Source organism: Phyllostomus discolor, chromosome 2 (assembly GCF_004126475.2).
Source record: "Phyllostomus discolor isolate MPI-MPIP mPhyDis1 chromosome 2, mPhyDis1.pri.v3, whole genome shotgun sequence".
Taxonomy (NCBI): Eukaryota; Metazoa; Chordata; class Mammalia; order Chiroptera; family Phyllostomidae; genus Phyllostomus; species Phyllostomus discolor.
Genome location: NC_040904.2, coordinates 155,630,747 through 155,653,962, shown reverse-complemented (window position 1 = coordinate 155,653,962; position 23,216 = coordinate 155,630,747). Strand labels below are relative to the sequence as shown.

Below are 23,216 nucleotides of genomic sequence, written 5' to 3'. Positions count from 1 at the left end.
AGAAAAAACTCTGAAGCTATAATTTAAAGCACCTGGTGTCCAATTACATTATGAAAATGTAGGTTTTAGAATCTGAAAAATAAAACTTTAAGATAATTGGATGCTCTACTTGTGTAATAACAAATTAAAGTTGTGTTTTTTTAAATCATCAATGGTTTGTCCATTCCAGGAACTACAATAAATTTAGGAGGGTACTACATGTTACTAGGACTACTCAATATATTTTTCTCTTCAAAAATCACACCCTTCTCTCAATCATGGCTGAAGACTGCTTGGATGATGATAGAAATTCTGCATGTAAGACAAGTATATAATAACCATGGAATTTCACTAATTTTATTCACAGTTATGTTCTAAATGGTATTTTAGTATGAAAGCTGGGTAGTCTTACACCTTAAAAATACACGTCCAAAAATGAACATATTATGTACTTTAAAATGTTTTTTTCATCATCAATTAACAATTATCAAATGCCCAACACACAATACCACCAATTTCTCCTACAGGTCATTATTTATCAATCACTTTCCCATACCCACATAGACACATTAATATTGTACACTTGCAGATCTTGGCACAAATAACTGTGCAAAATAAGGTGGTACAACACACTCATTCTTAACTGCAAGCTTTCATTTGACATTATACCTCAGGTCTTCTCTTTGGTCAAGAAAGGGAAATCTCTTCCCAAAACAGTCTTTTTCCTTAAAACCCACTATTTCCTTTCTTCCAAAATAGGCAAAACTACTTCCAATTTGGAATATTGTTTCAGGGCACATGAATATTATTTATGGGTATAAAATTCAGCAACTATAAAAGTTAAGCTTCTCAGCCTAAACCACAGAGAATAAGACCACATACTTGCTTAGTGCAAAACTATCACTAGATTGCCTGGTGTCTCCCCAGGCCTTTTCCCCCTGTCTTGCCTCCTCATGCATTTAAAAGGAGGAAACACAGCTGGGCAGGTTGGCGTGCACCTTATTTGATAGGTGTTCCTGGAAGTAAAATTCAAACTGCATTGCTTTACATTTTGACAAGCTACAAGAACCATGAGGTTATTATTTTAGAAAAAGATAGATTTAGAAAAAAATTGGGCTTATCTTTGTTCCATCTCAAAAAGCTTTAGTTTTTTAATGCAGTTGTCAAAAGGGCTGACAGTGTTACAGAGGGCAGGGTTACTGAGATGCTGCTGTGCCTCTGATAACAAAGAATTGATCAACTTAATTGATGGCTCATATTGGACAGTGCCCTTTAAGAAATATATTTGTTATTATTGAAAAGCAGAATTCTAACACCTCAGGGCTTAATCTCTATAAAACATTGGCAAGCTTTTTTTAGGCATATCAATCCAGGGAGTAAAAGGTCAGAGAATTTGGAAAGGCCAGAGAATGAAGAGGAGTGAAGTTGATGGTTCCAGGTTCTCACAGCGCTCTCCGGTCTTCAGTTTCTTATCCATGGAGTTCATTCCAAGAACCAACAATACTATTAAAATAGCTGTCACTTCCTTTAAGAGATGCAAAATACACATGATGTATCCTCCAATCTAAGAAGGAAAAGGAGCCAGACAAAACAGCTTGAAAAAACCCAGTCCCATTAATAAAAAATGCAGTAACAGCAGCCAAATGATGTTGTAATTTACCTCTGTCTAGAAATGAAAGAAATGGATGCTCTTGGCTGGCTTTGGTTCACCTGCAGTCAAAGGGGAGCAAGTTCTATCTTTAACTTGCAAAACTGAAGTTAGGCAGAAGTCAGCCTTAGTGGTCACTGGTAGTAGTTTCCAATGAATCAGCGAAGCTATATTTAAATTTTAGGATCTTGTACCCCAGACATGAAACCAACAAATTCTGGTTAATGAAAAGTAAACAGAAAAGGGCTGAGCAATTCAGAAGGCCCCAAGACTATAACAAAAGCAACTATCATTTGTATAGCACTTGGCAGTTTATTTATGAAGGTCTTTCACACACTTGGTTTCATATAGTCCTCACAATAATCTCGGGAGGTAAGCATCATCAACTCCGTTGTACAGCCAAGGAAATAGAACTTTTTTGTATGTTTAAGTGATGTGCCTGAAGTCATGCTTTTAGTAACGAAGGAAGCCAGATGAGGTTCAGAGCAGTTCTCTCTCCATCTCCATGACATCGAGGTCAGAACCCTGCCCCTCAGCTACTGACACTGTTGGATGGGTGGGAGACCAGAAGGGAATCCCAAGCTATTTTTAATTAAATGTGAGGGGACATAGTGTATCCTGAGCCACTTTTTAGCAGACTCTCTTATCTGTGAATCTGGATTCCCTTCACATAAAGCAATGATCACGGTAATATCCAGCATACTCTTTTGTTAAAGGGTACTGTCCAATGGCACAGTGTTGTAATTCCACAATAGTCAAAACACATTTACGACGTTCCAGAGACAGTCTGCATAGCACCTTGGACACTCTGCTTCTACTCTTCTCATAAAACCTAGGATTCCTGATACAAATCTGACTTTAAACCGACCTTGCAGTGGGAGAAAAAAGAACATATCAGTGAATTGACACTTTTTTTTCCTAGGTTGCAGCATCTAAGTCCACCGGCTTTTCACAACTGATAAAACATCAGGACCCTAAAGGAGGGAACTGCCAGTTCTGAAGTTCCTGTTTTGAAATCTAGGTGATTTATAGCTTCTAACAGAACTTTCCTCTTTCCACTCTGAGCCAGACACCACCTGCTCATATAGGCCTCTAGCACTCATGCCTCTCCAAGGCACCATCCCACGTCTAGGCCACCATTTGAGGCAGCATTTTCTGATGTATAAGTTGATTGTATTGGATGAGAACAATTTCTTTCAAGTCTCTTCTAATTCCTTTCAAACACTAAGGCTGACTGAGGATGAACTCACTTTGTTCAGAAATAAGTCCCCTACATTATATGACTTTTAAACCAATCAAAACTTAGTTATGTCAGAAATAAAAAGAAAAGAAACCAGCAACAAAATATAAAGTCAGGATGGTTATGATTTTTCCTTTAGAAACTTGTCATATTTATTTCTGGGAATTAGACCTCAAAATTTCAGTGTAATATTTTTTATTACCACTCTGTATAAAACAATTCATAGCTTTTGGTCATAGCAATGTGAAGATGCAAATAGAAAAGAAACAGAATCTTGTACCCACGAATTGATTTATGCTTATCTCATGTAGTTCATTTGTTCTCATGACTGCTAGCTGGATTCAGCCAATGGGCCCCAAAGTCTGTTACAAGAGTCAGCTGCATGATTGAGGGGCTCAGGTTGAAATAGGAATGAATCTGATGAACTTGGAAGATTTAGGCGAGTCCTTCCACGTACTCATACTGTTTGTTGGGCTTCGGTTGTTAGTGTAAGAAGTCTGTCTTCTGCTCATACTGTCAGAGTCTTCTTTGTTGAATGCTTGCTTCATGTTTTTGCAGCATGGGAAGCTTCGGATGAAGTCTTGTAGGAGATGGCCACTAAAGAACATGTATATCCAGGGGTTGCAGCAACTATTCAAGGAAGCCAGTAATGCAGTGATGGTGAAGGTCGGATTTTCTGACTCTAAGGAAAAAATAAAAGGGGATTATTCAAATAGTTAAATGCAAATAACTGAGCACTGGGTAAAAATTTATGGGTTAACAAAGAAAATGAAGTCTTTTGTTAATCATTTAGGGAAAGAGGTGGTGCATGGAAATTGCTTGGTTATAAAACATTTTCATAGGCAAAATGCCTTGAAATTCACTCAAATATTTTAAAACACTATTAAAATATTTAAATAGAATAAGTGGAACTTTTAAGGGGTTAAGAATATTAAGTAATTTATTTAAAAAATTTCTGCATCTTTTAAACTAGCACCAGCATGTGCTAAGGGACACAGCACTTACAGAATGGCTGCAATTTCAATGACATTTCAAGTCTATACCCACATGCACCAAATTGTATTCATCCCAATAACTCAGGCAAAACTATGGCATCGTGGACCATGTTTAGTAGTTTCAAGTTTTTTAATATTAAAACATAATCTTGTAATAACATAACTGTATAGAAGGGGATAGTTGAAATAGGTCCCTGAAGGATACAATATTTAGTTGTTTTTCTTTGGTTAGTTAGAAAATTCTTTTGATTTTAAAAGAAAACCATCTTTGTGGTTTCAACAATCAAATTATATTATTATTAAGAACAGCTGATTTAGAAAATTCTGATAGGCTTTTGAAATATTTTATGTTACTTTGCACTGGTAAACTCCATACATATTATAAACTTTCACAGTAGAACAACAGAAAATATGCCTTTTCTGAAGATAACAATAATCAGCAAGGACTGACTTTCCCTTGATTATAAAATGTAAGTACCGTCTTCTCACTCATGCTATGCCCGAATAAATTCATCATTCTATACTTTTAAAGGTGGTTGTAATCCATGACTAAGACTATTTAAATAAAATGGAAATCATCAACACACCTACACATGAGTGAAGAAGTTTTTAGTACCATGTCTAAATCTCAGTAATTATTAAACTGAATTTTTATTTGGTTGGCAATAATGAAGAGGCTGCTATGACCAAACAAGACAGAAAATGGTAAACCAAAAATATAGCATTTACGTTGTATTTTTCATCTGTAATGTTATAGTCACACAAATATTTTCATTTGTTTGAATTAAATTCACTCTCATATGTTTTATCTGCACATATAACTTCCAAAATATTTCACATATACTTCACACCCAATCCCCAATAACAAGACAGGTCTTCTCAGATACCCATTTTCCAAGTACAGCTATTGTTGGTAACATCCTATATACTATAATTCTTTTGAAAGTTTTTTTCTTACTAAAAGGAATTTTTTTCAAGATACACTATTAAACAATTCCCTTTGGTGTAAATTCTTGTGAAGTTAATTTTTTTAGTCTATAAAGAAATTAACATCAAACAAGCTGGTAGGTGTAGAGAATGTTCTCTGTGAACTACTGTACTGCAAGGGTTTCACACAGAGGTGTATGGATATGTGTGAAGACATTGCTGAAAGACTAATTAATTTGTCTCACAATTTCAGAGTTTTTAAAAACAATTCCCCTGTGAAATATCAGAAAAAAGAGCGTTAAAGTAACTGTTAACTAAAACTAAAATAAGAAATGGAACACTAGCTAAATGCCAAATTAGAATTATTGACTTCTTAAAGAATTCTTTCTTTAGAAAAAGTCTGTCCATTTTACCCTTGCCCTTGGGGCATTTCTACAAAGTTTTTGTATTAATTGTGATATTTTTTCACAAACTAGCAAAAGCAGTTGTGACAGTAAAATTAATCCCTTGAATCCAATAGATTGGAAAGCGGGTAATTAACACAGAGGTTAGTGATTGGCAGGAAGTCACTTTGTTTTTGTAGTTGTGTGGCTGCTCACTTTAGGGCGCAGTTTCTGGATTTGTGGTCTTCAGATCACTGCAAGCTACACATGCAGATTGCCGGGACCCATTCCAGAGCTATTGAATCAAAACGTCTGGGGCAGGGACCCCACGAATTTGCCTTTTTGATAATTTCAGGCAAGGTGTAATTCTCGTGCGCACAGAAGTTTAAGAAGGACCGTCCTAGAGGATGTGATAAAAAGAACCCCCACCCCTGCCCCCGCGGCTCCATCCCTGCACCTTCCTGTATGGTCCCGACACCTACCGACCCATCTGAGGTTCTCATCCCAGACAGACCACATCTGGACGACGAAGAAGGGTGCCCAGCAAACGATGTAAACCGTCACGATCACGAAAGTCATCTTCACCGTACGGATCTTGGCGCGGGAAATGGACTTCACGCTGCTGACACAGGGCTCGAGCAGGAGCCCGTTGTGGAAGGCGCCGCCGGGGCCCTCCGCACCCTTGCCTCCGCGCAGCGCAGTCTTTCCGCGGAAGTTGCGCCAGATGTGGTGGCAGATTAAGCCGTAGCAGGTGCTGAGAATGACCACCGGCCCCACGAAGATGCCGCTCGTCATCCAGGTCACATAGGCGCGGGAACCCCAGGGCTGGATGAAATTGGCCCAGCAGTCGTAGGCCTTGGTGACGTTGTCCACCTGGACCAAGGAGAAGACGAAGTACTGCGGCGTGCTCAGCACGAAGCTCAGCGCCCAGGCGGCAGCGATCATGAGGCGCGCGCGGCGCGCGGGCTGCTGCAGTGTCTTCAGCGGGTGGCACACCGCGATGTAGCGATCGGCGGTCATGACTACTAGCATGTAAGCCGACACAAACATGACGAACACCTGCAGGTGCTTCACGACGCGGCACAGCCCATCGGATCCCCGGAAACGGTAGGTGATTTCCCAGCACAGCTGCGGCAGCACCTGGAAGAAAGCGACAGCCAGGTCCGCCAGGCTGAGGTGGCGAATGAAGAGGTGCATGCGGGACGTCTTGCGGGGCGTGCGGTGCAGCGCCAGCAGCACAGTACTGTTACCCAGCACACCCACCATGAAAGTCACGGCTAGCACGGCGATCTCCAGCTTGGCTAGCTCTTCGTTGCGCTCGTCTCTCGGCGGGCCTCCGCCTTCCCCGAGCGCCTCCGTTTCCCCACTGCTGTTGGCCTCGCCGGTGGTCAGCGGCCACAACAGGCTGGAGTTGCTCGCGGACCCAGCAGCGGGGCGTCTGGCTAAAGGCATGCTGTCCGTGCGGCGCCCCTTCGACTTCTGCCAAGGCTCGCTCCCTTCCCTCCTCGAGTGTGCGGGCTCCTTCCCACACGTCCTCGCCTTCCCGCACTTGAAGGAGAAGGGAAGGAGAGGCTCAGCTATCCCTCCCGCAGGCGTCTCCCCGCGCAGCCCACCCACCAACTGAGCTGCTCTCCGTCCGCCGCCTGCAGCTTTTCCTGCTCAGCCCTTTGTCTACTGGGACGAAGCTGGGGAGGTGCGTTCCGAACCTCTGAAAAGCGCTGGGCTCCAAACTCAACTCTTTAGGCGAGGTTTGTTTCCCCAGAAAGCGCTCCCTCTCGCCCCTGCGGCTGGAGACTGCTCGGTGCCTACTCTCCCCACCTCCCCACCCGCTTCCCGGCTGGCTGTTTATTTTCCCTTCCTCACATCGGTGACTTGTCCTCTTTACATCACTACTGCTGGGGCGGGGCGGCGGGGAGACTCGCCTATTCTTCGGAGCGATGGGCGGGATCCTGGCGCTTTCCCGCTCCTCTCTGCCAAAAGTCTTGGAGAACAGGACGTGTGATGCCCTTTGTGGGTTTACCACGGTTTCCTTGAGCCTCCCTCAAGGGCCACCTTAATCCCGCGTTTGACTTCAACAGGTGCATTCAATACCTTACCTAGAAACCCCGAGTTCACCGCCTGGCGGGCGAGCTCTCGCGCCCAAATTTGGCGCAGGACTTCCCCTCCTCCAGCCCGGGTTTCTCCTGCCGCAGCGAGCCCGAATAATTCTCTTCCCAGGGGAGTTGGCCACGGGAATTCCATCTCCCCCAGCCCCGCTACTCCCCCTCCTCCTTTGCAGGGCGACAACTGGGTGACTTAGAGCGCACGTTCTCCCTTGCAACTTCTTCGCGGGCGCTGTTACCCCGCCCACGTTCGCTATCAGCAAGGACGCACCCCCTTTCCCACTGCAGCCTCGTGGCCGCCGTGCGAGTCTCTGCATCAGGGGGGAAGGACCTCTCAGTTTCTTCGGGGTCGGGGGTGGGAGTGAAGGAAGGCGAACGGAGTTTTGTCTAAGTTAAATCTTTGGGGTTTTCTCCGGGGAAAAAGCCTGATTCTCACAGAGGCGGTAGGCGGGAATTGGGCCATAATAGTCCGTGGGGACGTCTCCTCGAGTGGACAGAAAGCAGCTGCCGGAAAACGGCCACCCAGGCAACGCTGGCCAGGGCACCGGAACGGAAAACCTGCCAGGCCCCTGCACTGGAAGGGGTCGGGGCCGGGGAGGGGAGGGGTTAAGAAGGAGTCAGCCGTGGCAGGAAGGAGGCGCTACGAAGGAAGAGTTCTAGAAAAGAACACCTACCTGTTCCGAATTAGTCTGGACAGCAGGAGCTCAGCTGCGGGCCCAAGCAAGACTGAACTACTCTGTGAGCTCTGCGTTTCAACTTTAGTGAAGATATGCTTTGAAGGACAGCAAGGGGGAGCTGTTTTCAGGCTATTTCACGAAAGAAGAAAAAAAAAAATGAAGAAGAAGCACTATAAGGTTACCTGTACCTAGGAACACGAACGTGACTTTTTTTCATTGTTATTCAAGTATAGATGTCTGCCTTTTACCCCCATCCCAGCCCACCTCCCAGCCCCCCCCCACCTCCCTCCCCACCTCCCTCCGGTTTCCACTCCCCCTTGTTATTGTCCACGTGTCCTTTATACTTGTTCCTGCGAACCCTTGCCCTTTTTCCCTGAAATTCTCTCCCCTCTCCCCTCTGCTCACTGTCAGCCTGTTCTCTGTTTCAGTGTCTTTGATTATATTTTGCTTGTTTGTTTGTTTGTTTTGTTAATTAGCGAACATGACTTTTTGATCAGAATGTTTGTGTATTGTGGCTGTGGGATAAATTCGATAGTCTCACCAAAATATCTGTAAAATATAGAAAAGGAAACCACAGATTTTCTGAGGTGCATTTCTCAGTGGAAATTCCATTTTGCTTCCCAGTTTGTTCATGCAGAGTCCCAAGGTTGTGATATTAAGGTTGCTGGACTTGACCTTTGGGGCCCTGCCTTACTGTGGCTGTATAAGCCTCCGTTGATACATCTCAAGAATGGGAATAAAAGTGCCTGCTTGACTTACTGTAAGGTTATCATCAGGATCAAGCAAGACAACGTTCTGTGAGGGGAAATGCTTTCAAAACTACAAGCTATCTTGCCTTGGAGAAAATTCATGTTCTCCAAGATATTTAAGAAGAAAAAGATTTTTAAAGTTCAGAGATGTCAATAAGTAAAAGGTTTCCAGACCACCTGTCTGGGAAAATCCTTCAAGCAATTACATAGTGGTCACTGACTCAGAGAGGTGACCTTCTTTCAAATCACAAATTACACTATTACTGCTCCTTATGAGAAATAACAACCGACCCTAGTGTCCCTGGGTATTGCAGAAGTGGTCCATTGACCAGAACCCAGCAATTTTATTGCTCTTGGCCCTACCCCTTTGAGAGTTTAGATTTTTTAAGGGGAGGGAACCTGCAGTACAGTGTCACAGATGTTCCTTTGGGTATTCTTATTCCAGAAACATGGTGGTGGCTTCTTAGAAAACCATTCATCTGTGTTGAGCTCTCTGGTCCAATAATCAACTATATCAGATTTATAAAAGTAACTCATTAGGTTATATCAGTGGGCACATTTGGAAGATATTATTTAGTGAACAACAGTACTAATTAATTAGCCATATGTATTGTATGTGTATTTGGCACAGAGATATTATATATAATATAGTTCCTATATTATATATACAAGATATATAATATAATATAATATTATATTATATTATATAATTTCCTGTTGAAATATATATGTATACTTCAACAAAAATGTTCAATGCAGATTCCAGATTCTACTCCCTCTTTTAATCTACATAGCTTTAAAAATGTGTCTGCCTTAATTTTAATGGTTCTATATTCAAAGGAAATTAGGACCATTGAAATACAGACTCAGAATTCAGGTACCTCACTGGAACTGCTATGAAAATTACTCTGTGGAGGTAAAGAAATTGTGGTCCTAAAATATGAAAGGAACATAGTATTTTCTGTGGCATCTTGTGCTTTTTCTTAGAGCAATTTGCATTTGTTCTGTACTTCTTGTATTAAGACTTAACTGCTTTCTCCCTCTTACTCACAGTGGATTTCAGTTAACATACTTTTGGGGTGTGTGTGAAGTGATGAAGAGAAAAATATGCAAGTTGTGCATACACATCCTGGAGTCATCTTTCTCCTTCATTTGCCAGTCTTTCTCCCAGTTTGCAATTCCAGATACTTTAAGAAGTATTTCAATTAATGGAAGCTCCTACCTCCTTCACTTACTAGCTGTGTGACATTGTTTTAATCTCTGAGCCTTAAATTCTTCTTCAGCTGTAAGACCTTGGTGATAAAACAATGTAGTTCCTGTGTTATTTACATATTTGGTTGTTTAAGTTTCTGGCATTTTGTAGGATTCAAAATGTTAATTCTACCTTTTAAAAAATATGTAAATATCCTCCACATTACCTGTTCTTTGCCAACAAGGTTTTTCGTTTCAATTAAACCAGCATATTCCCAGCTCCTTTTTGTGCAATAGAAGATATTGATGGCATTCTGTACAAGAAAAGAACTCCATGGTCCAATGCATTGGAGGAAGTGCTGTTTACACATCCCATTCTCTCTTGGAGATTTATATGTAAAAAAACCTCTGAGAAACCTGCTCAGCTTTGTTTATCTATGTTTCCCAAAGCTATTTGACCATGGAAAACCTTCATCCTTTTACTTTCCCCAATGCAAAGGTGATGGACATGTCACAGGACAAGGGACATAATTTGAAGGACACTGAGTAAAGTACTTGGAGTTCCAGAGCGCTTGGCAGCCACCACTGGACTTAGTCAAGAAGTTGAGGGTGTGAGTCAAGAGTAACCTACTCTCCCAGGGGCAGGGATTCCCAATATAAATGGGTTATGTTTAGTTTATCATACTACTTTATATCTTTCTTTGTAACTGCTATTCAATGTGTCTCACTTCCTTTTCTTAAACTGTCAGTTTTCTTCCTGTTAGTGAGAAAATGGAGGAAATTGGGTATCCGCAGGAGCATTCATTTTACTCCTATATCCCACAAGGACTCCTCCTTCAAATGTTAGTGAATGACGCTGTAGTTAGAGGGCTACTGTCTGGTATTCATATCACTACTTCTAGCAAATCAACAATTATCAGTGGCACCTCACTAGGTCTTTAGCTGGATACAAAGAAGTATGTAAGGATCACTAACATTTATTAAACACTTTGTCTGTGCCAGGCACTGTCACAGGTGCTTTACGAGTGTTTCTTCATTCAGTCCTCCCAGTGACCCTATGAGGGCCATTTCATTGTACATTTGAGGGAGCAGAGGCACAGGGAGGACAAATAACCAGCCTCAGGTAACACAGCTAGCTAGTCAGTAGTAGCAGAGCTGGGATTTAAACAGAAGCAGTTGGCTCCTGCAGACTTTACAGTCTTGACCATTACACTGTGCTGCCACCTGTGAGCCTCGTGCTCCTGGGTCTTACTGATGCAGACGGAGCACTGGCTTGGCTATTGAACGTCTCACCCATGCCTGATATGTTCTGCTTCAGGACTAGGAGAGTCTGTAGGATCTGCAGGATCTGGTTATTTTATACCTCTGGTTTCCTCTTTAGTAAACCAAGTACAGGGCAATAATAGTAATAGTAGTAGTAGTAATAGTGGTAATTACAATAGGTACAATTAATATTTATTAACACCGATTAAGCTCATAATGCATGAGCTGAGTTTTAATTCATTATTTCATTTAATATTTAAAATAATATCTAAAACTGTACATAGGAATGCACGTATTGTTATCCCACTTTATAGATGAGTAAACAAAGGTTAGTGAGGGTAAACAACTAAACCAAAGTCACACAACTCCCAGCGGCTGAGCTGAGTCTCACGTGGTCCACTTGAAGTGAAAGCTTGGGCTCTAACCTCTGTGCCCTGCTGCCTTCTGTATACATCACAAGTACTTAACACAGACTGCAGAAAGAATTAACAAATGTTTTAATACAAACTGAGATTTAAAAAAATATTTGTAGCTTCTTTTCTTTTTCTTGGGGTTTGACAAAAATTAGTTTTGAAAAAATACATTTTATTTCTATTTTTCATCCATTCCACCTACCGCTCAGCCTGCCACCTCACACACACTTACCAGATGCTCCGACGTTTTCTGCAAGTTCTCTTCTCACAAGCAGGGGGACTGGGGTAAATATGGAATATGTTGCATTTTATTTTCCATTAGTATTTTTATGGTAATAGTGACATACTTAACGGTTAATTTATCCCTGGATAAAGCAATAAAGCAGACATGCTGCCTGAGAAAAGGTTAAATTCATTGAACTGTCACTTCAATGTATATATGGGAATCCCGATGGTTTACTTTGTCAAAATATTTTAAGGATATGGATGTAAAATGGAACCAACTGGAAATATCTGGAGCTTTACCTCAGTGTTCCTGAATAGACTTTTATCTGATTACATGGTAGGTCAATAGAATGAAATAGCTATGAAGACATCATGGCTCCAGTTTCCTGAGAACCTGCAATCAAATGGACATGTGATGCTCTTCATTCATTCTGACATGAAATATAGTGTTAAAAACAAAGAATATGTAACCAATGTTCATGGAAATCTTTTAGCATTTTCCAGAATCTCTGTTTAACTTTGTATTTGAAAAGCCGGTCCATCTTCTTGAGAATTTAGCTATTCTTTCAATGAGGCTCTCCCACTGCCAGGAGGCACTTTGGAAAGCTGCTTTACACAAGGAAATTCATGTGCGTTTATTTTTTCATGATGGAATGATAACTGAGTGCACGCAGCCACAGAAGACCTGAGGAGAAATAAAAATCTGGAACATATTTTTAACATTACTTTTACTGTGATTATGAGTAAGAAGATGAAAAAAAGAGAAGCTATATGCACTCAGTTATAGTAGCTATATTTTCCTGCTTAGAGCAATATTCTTTTATTTAAAAAATTGGAAACAGAAAAATATGAAGAAAATGAAAACTATTTCATAGTACACCCAGCATTCACAGGTGATCACAGTTATGATTTGCTGTGCCTCTCCAGTTCTTTCTCGCGACATGTGTATCTTATAGAAAACCAAAAATTAGACCATGTTATATCTTATAATCTGATTTTTCAAATTTGCATCATATTGTGAGCTTTTCTCCATGCCATTGAATAGTCTCCTGTATGATCAACGTCATGGTGCCATAGTTCCCCATCACACTGATGTGTCTATATTTATATTTATTTATTTTATATATTCCCCCTTTTTCCCTAAAACTTGGCCTTCTCACTGCCCTCCCCCCACCCCCTTACACACAATGCTACTAACAGATACCACTTCACTCACCACCAATGTTTATTTCCTAAGACTAAATTTCTAGAAGTAGGATTACTGTGCATAAGGTTATATACAATTTTAATTTTATTGTAAAATCCCAATATATTAGTCTAATTACACAGTATATGGTTATTACAGTTTGTTTAATCAGCAGTGGACATAAGTACTGATTTTCCACAGCTTGATGGACATGGAATCTGTTCTCTAAAAATAAAATCCTTTTTTTAATATTTTATTTATTCATTTTTAGAGAGGGGGGAGGGAAGGAGAAAGAGAGGGAGAGAAACATCAATGTGTGGTTGCCTCTGATGTGCCCCCTACCAGGGACCTGGCCTGCAATCCAGGCATGCGCCCTGACTGTCAATAGAACTGGAGACCCTTTGGTTTGCAGCCCACGCTCAATCTACTAAGCTACATCAGCTAGGGCTAAAAATAAAATCTTTATATACACAAACATTAAACCATTATGCTGTATACCTAAAGGCAATACGATGTTATCTGTCAATATACCTTTTAAAAAAGAAGTTTACTGCATCAAAAAGAAAGTCTTCTCGGATTTGATAAATAAATACTTATTTTAATGTGTATAGACTAGATTAATAATGAAGCTAAATATTTTCATATAAATATAATTATATTTTTTCTTGTGCAAATTAGCTACTCACATTTTTGGTCCATTACTGTAATGTTTCTAATTTGTTTTTTTAAATTTGTTAGATGTCTATATATTTGTGCTATATTTTTGAGTTTATCTTTGGCCTTATTTAATTTGCTTTTAAATTTTATTTATTTTTCTTTAGTTTCTAGTGAGGTTCAATATCTTTTCAAATGTTTCTAACTTTCTGTGTTTCTTCTTTACATGTATTATTTACTTATGTCATTTGATCAATTTCCTATTTGGTTATACCTCTTTTTGTTCTTGATTAAAAATAATTATATACAGAAATATATATGAGTACACATATTCCCATATTCATAAAATACAAAAATTTTTAGTTTTCTCAGGTTAAAATTATGAAATATTTTCTTCAATGATATGCTAAAAAAATCCTCCCCCAAATTAAAATTGTAGTTGCTACAAAAAAAACATTTTTATTTTAGATTACATACACAGCATTTTTAACTTCTAGATCTTCATTTGGAATTTATTTTGGTGTAAGGAGTGATTTAGGGATTCTACTGTCCTATTGCAATAGCTAGCCAGTAATTCTAACACCATTTACTGAATAAACAACTCTTATGTACCACAAGAGCCTCCAACCCATTAACCTGCCAACTTTTGCTGTCCATCAGTGAGTTTTGTCCTTAACAATGCAAATTAATTTGGTCCAATAGGAATGTGGTTGATTTCTGCCCTACGGTACAGATAATACCAAATGCTGTGCTTTATGATCCTATAAGAAATAGTCTTGTATTTGTTAGCAAATTCAGTTCAGCAGTCCTGGCTGCCTATGTATTATGCTTCTTCAAATTCACCCCTGAATGGATTTTAACATCTTCCTGGTACTCTTTTTAATTAATATGTTAAGTAAAATTTTAGCACATCTTTATTTTACATTTGCATGAACTGTGTGATTTTCTTTTTAAAAATTTTGCATTAGCAGCCCTAGATGGTCTTGGGAATATGACTCTGTCTTTGCTACATCCCATGCTGAGGTCCATAGCTTTTCTAGCTGGTCTTCTGTTCGCCTGGGACAGGCAAGGCAGGTGATAGCTCCATGGTAGCGGTCTGGCAGGAACGCTCAATGTTTTCCATTGCTTTGGTCCCTCTTCTCTCTTGCCAACACTGCTCATCCTTGTAGACTTGCTCAGATCCACCATCTGTCCCCAGCTTGACTATTCACCCTACACTTTAGAGTGCCCTGCCCTTCTTGAAGACTGACTGCCTGGCCTCCTTCGTAAGTCCTCTGTTATTTCTTTCCCCCTTGGGCATGCAAGAAGTTTGTTTTATCTCCTCTATGTCCTATGGAGGCAGACATGGTGGGCTATGTCATTCTCTCTGCTTAAACAAACTGAAATATCATATATACGCTATTGATTAAACCCTGGGCGTGACTAGTGACACTCTATAAAGCCTTCTCCTTGCAGAATTCCAAGCTGGAAATGGGATACAGTCCTCTTCTACTTCTGGGTTTCCAAATATACCTAGGAGTTTCTATTTCTTCCTTCCTGGGGTCTCGGAGTTAAAATGTAGTGTGCAAAAAGGAGGTTCCCACACTAAGATCTAACTTTTTAAATCTTTTCTCTGAACCTTCTCTACACTCCTCACCGCTTACGATAAATGGCTTCTATTAGGCAGGAAGCTCATCTACAGTCTTACAGTGCAGAGTCCTCCTCCACTCTGTGATCCGGAGCACGATAAGCTCGATTCCCTACACCAGCCAAGGTTTTCTCTTGAATGCAAACCCAGGTTTTAAAATACCTAAAAATTTCTTTTTTTTTTTTCAAGATCCTGACATTTGCAAATTAAACATTCTTTGGATTTTGTACTTTTTATCTGCTCTGGACTTAGCTCCATTTTAAAGTTCAAAGCTAAACAATGACCATTCAATTTCAGGATAGATTTGCATCTCCTCTCTCCTTTCCTCCCCTAAGTCCCTTTCACATGCACTCACAGAGCAATGATGATGCTCTCTCCTCTCTGAGAAATGCCACTGGATAACTTGGAGAAGCCAGAAATTACTGAGAATAAAAAATACATTGCTGGTATTTTCAAGTACTTCGGCATGAATCATTGCTTTTCAAGATACAAGATAGTATCATGCACTTTCTTATTGTTGTTCTAAATGCATCTCAAAAGCATCTTTTTCAACTTCACATGAGGAGTTGCACAAAAGCTCTGTTACCATGTGTCAGATAAGAAAATGAACCATTAAACCTTCCATCTGGTCCCCCAGACTTCTTTGTGCTTTGATCCAGATGTCTGAGAGTATTAATGTTATTATTGAAAAAATAAATTGAACTCTTTCAGAGGATAGAATTTGAAAATAATCCTGTCTTAAGATACGGAAATAATGAGCAGTATAAACTCTTATAAATGATGTGACAGTCTCCAAGTGTTTCTTGTTAAGAGCTACAGGATTTCCCTTTTAGAAGAGGTCTAGATGTTTTAATGCATTTTATGGGTTAACATACGACAATAGTTGCCAGTTTCTCCACCCTGCAGAGCACCAAGAGACCTGGCACTTACCTAGCAATTCCTTCAGGACAGTGATCTCCATGTAAATGAAAAAAGAGAAGGCATAGCAGAATTTCTGGGAATCTGTAGAAAGAGAGACAGGACTATGGGATCTTGTGCATTTGGAAAATGATTCTAAAATATTTTTGGAATTCCTCCCACACACACCCAGTAAAGGAGGAGTCCACTCTCCTAAGATTTGTAATTTCAAGGAACTGTTTTAAATCCTTCATCTTGTGTATATTGTGCTAAGGAAAACATTAAACGTGGCAGGCTTAAAAGCAAATCTAACATGAAGGAAAAAAAATCCCTATGTTCCCCTTTACTCCTAACATTTGACTATTTTAACAGAGTTTTTTCTGAAACATTTAAATAAGCATCCAACATTATGAGAGTGCTTTATTTTGGGAGGGTTTAGTAAATCTTAAGTACAGAATATTACTAATCTATTGCTCTTTATTTTGTTTCCCTTTATCCTCCTCATCTCAATTTCATGCCCCCTCCCACCCCCATAGCTAGTGTCTTGTGGAGGTACCATTCTGACCTAAGACTCTTTTTTAATAAAACATATTTTTATTCCTTTATAAAGCAGGGAAGTCCCTTCAGAAGCCAGAAAAGTAATATTTATTTGCAGTATAGAACAGTAGGAAGTGAGGGAAATTGTATTTAGATGACTAAACCCATGTCTCCCTTAAGAACATTCAGGCTGAAATTTTTAAAAAGCCACACTGTTCTGCTCAAATGAAGCAAGAATACAAAGGCATAAATCCCCCTCCCGCACCCCCATTGCAGCATCCACTCAAGGAAGAAATCCTAATGCTTCTGAATTTTTGCCATTGCCAGAACAGCTCTTACTTCTTTCATATCTCTCTCTCCTGGTGCTTTCGCTGATATTTCTTAAAATTCAACAGTATGCTTATTTGGTTATAATCATCCCCTGAGTTTTGTATTGTGAATATTTTGGCTTGATTCTTCTGTGTATGCTGTTGCAATAGTTTGTTTGCTCCATGTAAACTTTCTTATATCACTCTATACTCCATCTGTTTATTAGTCAAACACTGGAGAGTCTCCTTTATTATTGTAATATGAGTCTAAAATTTTTCTTGCCCATCTTCATTTCTTTATTTTTTGTCTCTTTTTAAAAATTATTTTATTGTTGTTCAGTTACAGTTGTCTGCATTTTGCCCCACCACTCTCCCCCGCCCCAGCCAAACCCACTTCCTTCCCTCCATCTTCATTTCTTAAATGTTTGGCCAGTGTTGTCTGTGAATGTCAGTCCCCTTTGACTGTAGCAGTCAGTGAGCTTTCAGCTAGTCGCTAATGATTCCCCAGTGAGTGAGTTGATTTGCTGCTGCAGGATTCCAACAAAACATCGTCATGACTCAATGTCCACTTCCAGCGCTGCTCACTCCTTCCTGTGCCTTCCAACCTAGTGGTCTCCTTAGAGTGCTGCCCTACGTAGGGAGGTAATCTGAAGTGGTTGTTACGAAGGAAGGAGAAGATTTCACTTTGAATTAGCTATTGAAACTTAAAAAATACCATTTTCTTTTGGAATTTTTCCACATGGAATTATTTCACTTACAGTGTTGTTCGCTGGATGACTGGCTGTCTTCAGTTCTATTGGCCTCCTTGAATCAATGGAAGACTTTCTTTTTTTTAAGAAACTGAATTTTAGCTTATTCTGAATAAACCATCTTTTTAGAGCTACTAGATATCTAACAAGATTTGAATTGTTCCATAACTTCTCTTTTGACATTACCAACCAGGTAACAAGTTATACCTGACCTTTCATTCAGAGAGATCTTGTTTGAATCCTGTTTTTGGCTAAATGATTTTTAAATAAAACTTAAGCCTCTTTTTAAAATAGGGGTGCTAATAACAATTTTGTAATAATTTTAGAAAGACCTAGTGCTATACCATCAACAGGAAAGTGTTTTCAGTACACAAATGTGTCCCCCAAAATTCCTGTTTTAAGTTGGGGTGCTCTCTCTTCCCATCACCATTGTCTGGTGTCTGTATCAGTCAGGATACGCCATGTTCTAAAGCAGCAAACAACTCCAAATGTTAGGGGCTTGAAGCAATCAAGATTTGCTAGTTTTTATCGTGGTTAGTGGGGCTTTACTCCCTGTGTTCTTCATTCAGGGACCCAGCTGAAGGGCGCTCTGTCATCTGCAAGGTCTCCAGCCACTGCTTCAGAGGGAGGGAAAGATGGAAAATCAGGCAGAAGGCCTTAAGCAATTTTGCCCAGAAATGACAACTGTCACTTTCACTGATATCTTATTGACAATGGCTAAGTCAGGGAAGTGAAAGATTTCTGTGTACCCAGAGCAGGGAAGAGAGAACCACATGTATTGTGGACCAGCATCAATGTCTATTGTCAGTGTTCCTTGTTCTCCCTCCTGAGTTCAAAACTGAGATCGCTTGTTACTGGTACTCTTTCTTCTACTACTGATGCTATGGATGTTTTGATTTGTAAATGACATAAAATGGAGCCAGAGTACATAACTCTGCTTTTTATGTTATTTCCTGAAATTATTTGAGAGGATGCAAGGTGGATAGTTGGCATTGTCTGATACCCTTCTAGATATTTGGGTTGCTTGCTCACAATAAGTGCTTCTTTCAGAGGGAAAGGGCCTGGAGAATAAGAAAATCAAAATAGTGCCATTAAAAATATCTATTTCTTCATAATCACAAAAATAGGCAAATATTTCAATGCCTGTAACTGGTGACTTACATGGTTCATTCTGTGCAAGAGATTATTTTCTTTGTTTTTTTTTTTTTGTTCTTTTTTATTTAAGCATGGTTGGTATATAATCTTATATTGGTTATATTAGTTTCAGGTGTACAAAGTAGTGATTCCACATTTTTATACCTTACAATGTGATCACCCCACTAGTTCTAGTAATGATCTATCATTGTGCAAACATCACAATATTATTGACTATATTCCCCTTCCTCTTTCTACCCATCTCCTCACCCCTACCCTTTTGGTAACTATCCCTTTGGTCTCTGTTTCTATGAGTTTGTTTTTGTTCTGTTTGTCTTTAGATTCCACATATAAGTGAATGGTATGGTATTGGTCTTTCTCTGCCTGTACTTATTTTGCTTAGCATAATACCCTGTACATCCATCCATATTGTTATAAATGGCAAGATTTCTTTTTTATTGCTGTGTAATATTCCATGGCATATATGTACTACATCTTCTTTATCTACTCATGTATGGATAGATGCCTAGGTTGCTTCCATAGCTTGGCTATTGTAAATAATGCTGCAATGAACAGAAGGGTACATATATCTTTTCTTTGAATAAATACCCAGAAGTGGAATTGCTGGGTTATACAGTACATCTATTTTTAGGAGTTTTTTTGAGGAATCTCCATACTGTTTTTCACAGTGGCTGCACCAGTTTGCACTCCCACCAACAATGCACAAGGATTCCCTTTCTTCACATCCTCACTAACACAATTTATTTTTTGACCTTTTTGATAATAGCCATTTTGACAGGCATGAGGTTGCATCTCATTGTGGTTTTGACTGCATTTCCCTGATGATTAGTGATGGAGCATTTTTTCATATGTCTCTTGGCCATCCATATATCTTCTTTGGAGAAATGTCTTTTGATGCCTTCTGACCATTTTTCAATTATATTATTTATTTATTTTTTGTGTTTGAGTTGTATGTGTTTCTTATGTATATTGGATATCAACCCCTTCTTGAATATATCATTTGCAAACATATTCTCCCATTCAGTAGATTGTCTCCATTTTGTAAAAGGTTTCCTTCACTGTGCAGAAGCTTTTTAGTTTTATGAAGTCTCATTTTTTAATTTTTGCTTTTGTATCCCTTGTTCAGGGGTTGTATCCAAAAAATATTACTCAGACTGATGATATACAATGGTCACAGTGAATCAACCACTTAAAAAGTTATTAAGAAGGTTAAAAGACAATAGTAGCAAAATTAAATATAACTATAATAATAAGAGATAAACAAAACAAAAAGATATAAAGCATGATATCAAAAACAAAGAGTGGAGAGAGAAGCAAAGTATAGTGTTTTTAGAATGTGAATGATCTTAAATGCCTATCAGTTTAAAATAGATTACTATAAATACAGATTAATATATAAAAACAACATGGTAACCATAAACCAAAACCACACAAAAAAATACACACACACAAAAGCAATCCAATAGAAACACTAAAGACAACCAACAACTTGCCCTGGCCAGTGTGAATCAGTTGGTTGGAACATCATTTTGTACACCAGATGGTTGGGGCATCAATTCCTAGTCAGGGCATATGACTGGGTCACAGGTTTGGTCCCTGGTTGGGGCATGCATGGGAGGCAACCAATCAATGTTTTCCTCTTACATTGATATTTCTCTCTCTCTGTCCCTTCCTCTCTCTCCCTAAAATCAATGAACATTAAAAAAAAAAAGAAATAAAACCAACAAATCAAAAAGAAATGAATCTGTCTTTTGACCCAGTGATCCCACATATGGGAATACATCTGAAGGGACCCAAAACAACTAGTTGGAAAGAACATACTGTAAGCACCCCTATGTTCATTGCAGTGTTATTAACAATCACCAAAATATAGAAGCAGCCCAAGTGTTCATCAGTAGGTGAGTGAACAAAACAACTATGGGATATTTACACAATGGACTACTACTCAGCCATAAAAAAGAAGACAATTTTACCCTTTGCAACAGTATGGGTGGACCTGGAGAATAGTGCTAAGTGAAATAAGCCAGACAGAGAAAGACAAATGCCATATGATTTCACTCATATGTGGAATCTAATAAAGAAAGTGAACTAACAAAGAAAATGGGGACAGACTTGTAGATGGAGATCAGGATGACAGCTGGGATGGGGAGGTTAGAGGGAGGAGGGATTGAGCAAAAAAGAAAAAGGACTCATGGACATGGACAACCATGTGGTGATTGCTGGGTGGAGGGGGATGAAAGGGGACTAAATGGTAATGGAAAGAATACAATAAAGATTAAATTAAAAATAAATAAAATATTTTTAAAAAGAAAGAGATCAGGAGAAAAAGAAAGGAACAGCAATTAACAACAAAAACAACCAAAAAACAGTTACAGAATGGCAATAAGCACAAATCTATCAATAATTGCTCTAAATTCAAGTGGACTAAATGCTTCTATCTAAAGTCATAGGATGGCAGAATAGATTTTAAAAATGATCTACCTACATGCTCCTTATAAGACAATCACTTCAGATCAAAAGACACACAGAGACCAAAAGTAAAGTGACAGGAAAATGATATTCCATACACACAGAAATGAGAAGAAAGTTGGAACAGCAATACTCATATCAGACAAAATAGACTTCAAAATGAATCATGTAAAAAGAGAAAAAGAAGAACATCACATAAATTCAAAGGGTTGTATCCAAGAAGAGGATATAATAATTATGATAATTACACACTCCACATAGGAGCACCCAAGTATATAAAGCAAATGTTAATAGACATAAGCACAGAAATTAACAGTAATACTATAATGGTTGAGGACTTTAATATTCCAGTTACTCCAATGGGTAGATCATCCAGACAGAAAACTAATGAGGAAATAATGGCTTGAAATGCCATATTAGATCAGTTTGACTTGATAGACATATATAGCACATTGCATCCCAAACTTCAGGTTACACATTTTCTCAAGTGCACATGGAACATTTCTACAGACTGGGCCACAACACAAGCATAAATACATTTTAAAAGATTGAAATTATATGAGGCATATTTTCTGACAATGATGGGATGAAACTAGAAATCTGTAAAAAAAAACTGGGAAAAAACTGTAAAAAACACAAATATGAGAAGATTAAACAACATACTTCCAAATACCAGTGCCTCGAAGAGGAAATCAAAAAGGAAATAAAAAACTACTCTGAGACAAATGAAATGAAAACACAACCTTACATATTTTATGGGATGCTTGCTCTGGCCGGTGTGGCTCAATGGATTGAGCACTGGCCTGTGATCCAAAGGATCACCAGTTAGATTCCCAGTCACAGCCCATGCCTGGGTTGTAGGCTAGGTCCCCAGTAGGGGGCATGTAAGAGGCAAGTATACATTGATGTTTCCCTTCCTCTCTTTCTCCCACCCTTCCCCTCTGTCTATAAATAAATAAATAAATAAATAAAATCTTTTTAAAAATTGTATGGGATGCACCAGAAACAGTTATAAGAGGAAAGTTTATATCTATAGAGGCCAACCTCAAGAAGAAGAAAAAGTCCCAAGTAAAAAATCTAAATTTACACCTAACAAAACTAGAAAAAGAGGAACAAACAAAACCCAAATTAAGTAGAAGGAAAGAAACAATAAAAATCAGAGCAGAAATAAGTAAAATGAAAAATAGAAAATAATAGGAAGGGTTAGTGAACCTAAGAGCTGGTTCTTTGAAAGGGTAAGTAAAATTGACAAGTCTCTAATAAGACTCACTGAGCAGAAAAGAGAGAACACAAATTTTAAAAAATCAGAAATAAGATATTCTCTCAACTTCCAGTCAAGAAAGAGACATAGGTAGACACAGTTGGCCTCCTCACACCACCACAAAAAATTACAACTAAATCTCAAAACAAATAACACTTAGAACTGCCAGAAAATCGAGCTATATGGAATTTTGTCAACAAAGTGTTTAAAGAAGCCACATTCATCCACACAGAAGAGGAGCAGAGACACAAACCAGGTGGAGATATGAGGAGACAAGGAGAGGCAGTGGCAGCAGTGGAATCGGCATGGATGGTCGTACATTCACAAGTGGTGGATAAAAATTGGGAGGTATACCTTGGGAGTGAGTGACCCCAGCCCCAGGCCAGACAGCACAGTCTGAGGTTCCAGTGCCAGGAAGATGAATCCCATAACTTCTGGCTGTAAAAACCAATACAGGTTGGGGTGGTGGAAGAAGCTGCTGGATTTGGGGGAAATTTTGTTTAAAGGGACTGAGTGGTCTTAAAATGTATGCAAACCCACCCACTGTAGGATTCAATACCAGGGCAATAGGTGGAAGGGCT

The 23,216-nt window shown here is 39.2% G+C and overlaps 1 protein-coding gene across 1 annotated transcript; it reads right to left on the bottom strand.

Moving 5' to 3' along the window:
- Window positions 1–1,273: 1,273 nt before the first annotated feature.
- AVPR1A (arginine vasopressin receptor 1A) lies at window positions 1,274–7,456 on the bottom strand. Its single transcript, XM_028533438.2, has 2 exons — window positions 5,655–7,456; window positions 1,274–3,549 (listed from the first exon to the last, which is right to left on the bottom strand). The coding sequence occupies exons 1-2, from the start codon at window positions 6,622–6,624 to the stop codon at window positions 3,263–3,265; spliced, it is 1,257 nt and encodes a 418-aa protein (XP_028389239.1). The 5' UTR covers window positions 6,625–7,456; the 3' UTR covers window positions 1,274–3,262.
- Window positions 7,457–23,216: the final 15,760 nt, after the last annotated feature.